Below are 1731 nucleotides of genomic sequence, written 5' to 3' on the forward strand. Positions count from 1 at the left end.
TCAATGGGATTTCACTGCGCGAGCGGCAGGTTTACCCTCCCTGACCCTGCAGGTTTGAGCGGCTTTGGCCCCGCCGGCGGGGGATAATCTCTCCTGGGAGTGTGGCCCGCCGCGGGGATCTCCCCAGCACGAGCCGTGGTCGGGTTTGGCTCCTCGGCACCGCAGAGCTCGCCCAGCCTCTGCCCACAGCATTTCCCTTCCCCACACCGGTGCCAGGGGTTTGTCCTCCCCTTGAAAGGGGGAGCCAGGGGTCTGGCCGGGTGCCTGCCGCGCCTGGCTCTGCTCCGGCACAGCTGATCTGGGCTGTCCGGCAGCTCATCCCTTATCCCCGCCAGCACCTGGGGAGCCTCTCCCCGAGCAGCGTGGGGACGGGAGCCCGAGCGCGGTGGCGAGGGGCCGGCGCTGGTGGTGACCGCATGCCTTGCAGGTGCTCGTGGGACGCCGGCGATCGCTGTGCACTGAGGCCGGCACAAAGACATGAGTGGCAGCACGGTGAGTGCCGGGGCATCACCCCGGGGACAGTAAGCATCTCCCTGGGGACCCCGGGCATCCCGCTGGAGATGCCGCGGGGAGCGGGGCCAGATGCTGATGCCCGTGAAGTGGGAGCAGCGGCTGCCTGCAGAGCCAGCGCGCCGCCGCCCTGGGGGTCCTCTTTGCTCTGATCATGTTGCTGATCATCTACAGCTCCGGCAGCGGGAGCGAGGTCTTCCCCTACAGCCGCCTGCGGGGCAGAGCCCGCCGGCCCCCCGACCTCAAGAAGTGGGGGGTGAAAAGCGGGTACCTGCCCGTCTGCGGGAACAAGGTACGGGCTGGGCGACGGGGTCCAGGCCTTGGTGGCGGGCGCAGGATCTGGCCCTCTGCTGACATCCAGCCAAATCGTCCCCTCCGGTGGGACAGCGGCTCTGCAGGGGACGGTGATGCTTTGTCCCCTGTCCCAGCTCCGTCCCTCCCTGACGGGTCGTGGTGACACCAAAAGTCACCTGCTCACAGCGCTTGTCATCACCAGACCCTGACTGCTCACTGCCACCAGTGCGTCATCGTCACCAGCTCCAGCCACCTCCTGGGCACCCGCCTGGGCACGGCCATCGACAGGGCTGAGTGCACCATCCGCATGAACGACGCTCCCACCACCGGCTACGAGGTTGACGTGGGCAACAAGACCAGCTTCCGCGTGGTGGCCCACTCCAGCCTCTACCGCGTCCTCAAGCGGCCCCAGGAGTTCGTCAACAAGACCCCAGAGACCATCTTCATCTTCTGGGGGCCGCCTGCCAAGATGCAGAAGAGCCTCCTGAAAATCATCCAACGCGTCAGCGCCTCCTTCCCCAACATGACGGCCTACGTCGTCTCCCCCAGCCGCATGAAGCAGTTTGATGACCTGTTTCGGGGGGAGACAGGGAAGGACAGGTACCTCAGAGCCACCTCCTGCACCGTGTCCCCCCCCTTTTCTGGGTCCCTGGGGCAGAGCTGGCTCTTGGGGCTGCTCCATGAGATTGGCTGCAGCACCGGGCTGGGGGTCCCTGGGGCAGGTTGGGGACCCTGAGGGGGGGTCTGTTATCCATGTCACCTCTCCCCCGTCCCCACCCGGTTTCTCCTCCCCAGGGAGAAGTCGCGCTCGTGGCTCAGCACCGGCTGGTTCACCATGGTGATCGCAGTGGAGCTGTGCGACGCCGTCCACGTTTATGGCATGGTGCCACCCAACTACTGCGGGTAAGGAGACCCCTCAGCCCCCAG

General features: G+C 66.6%; 1 protein-coding gene across 2 annotated transcripts in view; it reads left to right on the forward strand.

Annotated features, from left to right (window-relative positions):
• Positions 1–1731, forward strand: part of ST6GALNAC6 (ST6 N-acetylgalactosaminide alpha-2,6-sialyltransferase 6) — a 13809-nt gene that overhangs the window by 679 nt on the left and 11399 nt on the right. Inside the window, exons 2-5 of one of the 2 annotated variants that reach the window (XM_019474065.1) lie at positions 428–492; positions 623–802; positions 1007–1404; positions 1600–1707. In XM_019474065.1, coding sequence (XP_019329610.1) covers positions 478–492; positions 623–802; positions 1007–1404; positions 1600–1707 — 701 coding nt within the window. In that variant the 5' untranslated portion in view covers positions 428–477. The remainder of the gene's footprint in view (positions 1–427; positions 493–622; positions 803–1006; positions 1405–1599; positions 1708–1731) is intronic. The other variant, XM_009286983.2, reaches the window with a different exon arrangement.

The sequence above is a fragment of the Aptenodytes forsteri genome, unplaced genomic scaffold (genome assembly GCF_000699145.1).
Source record: "Aptenodytes forsteri isolate BGI_AS27 unplaced genomic scaffold, ASM69914v1 Scaffold136, whole genome shotgun sequence".
NCBI lineage: Eukaryota > Metazoa > Chordata > Aves > Sphenisciformes > Spheniscidae > Aptenodytes > Aptenodytes forsteri.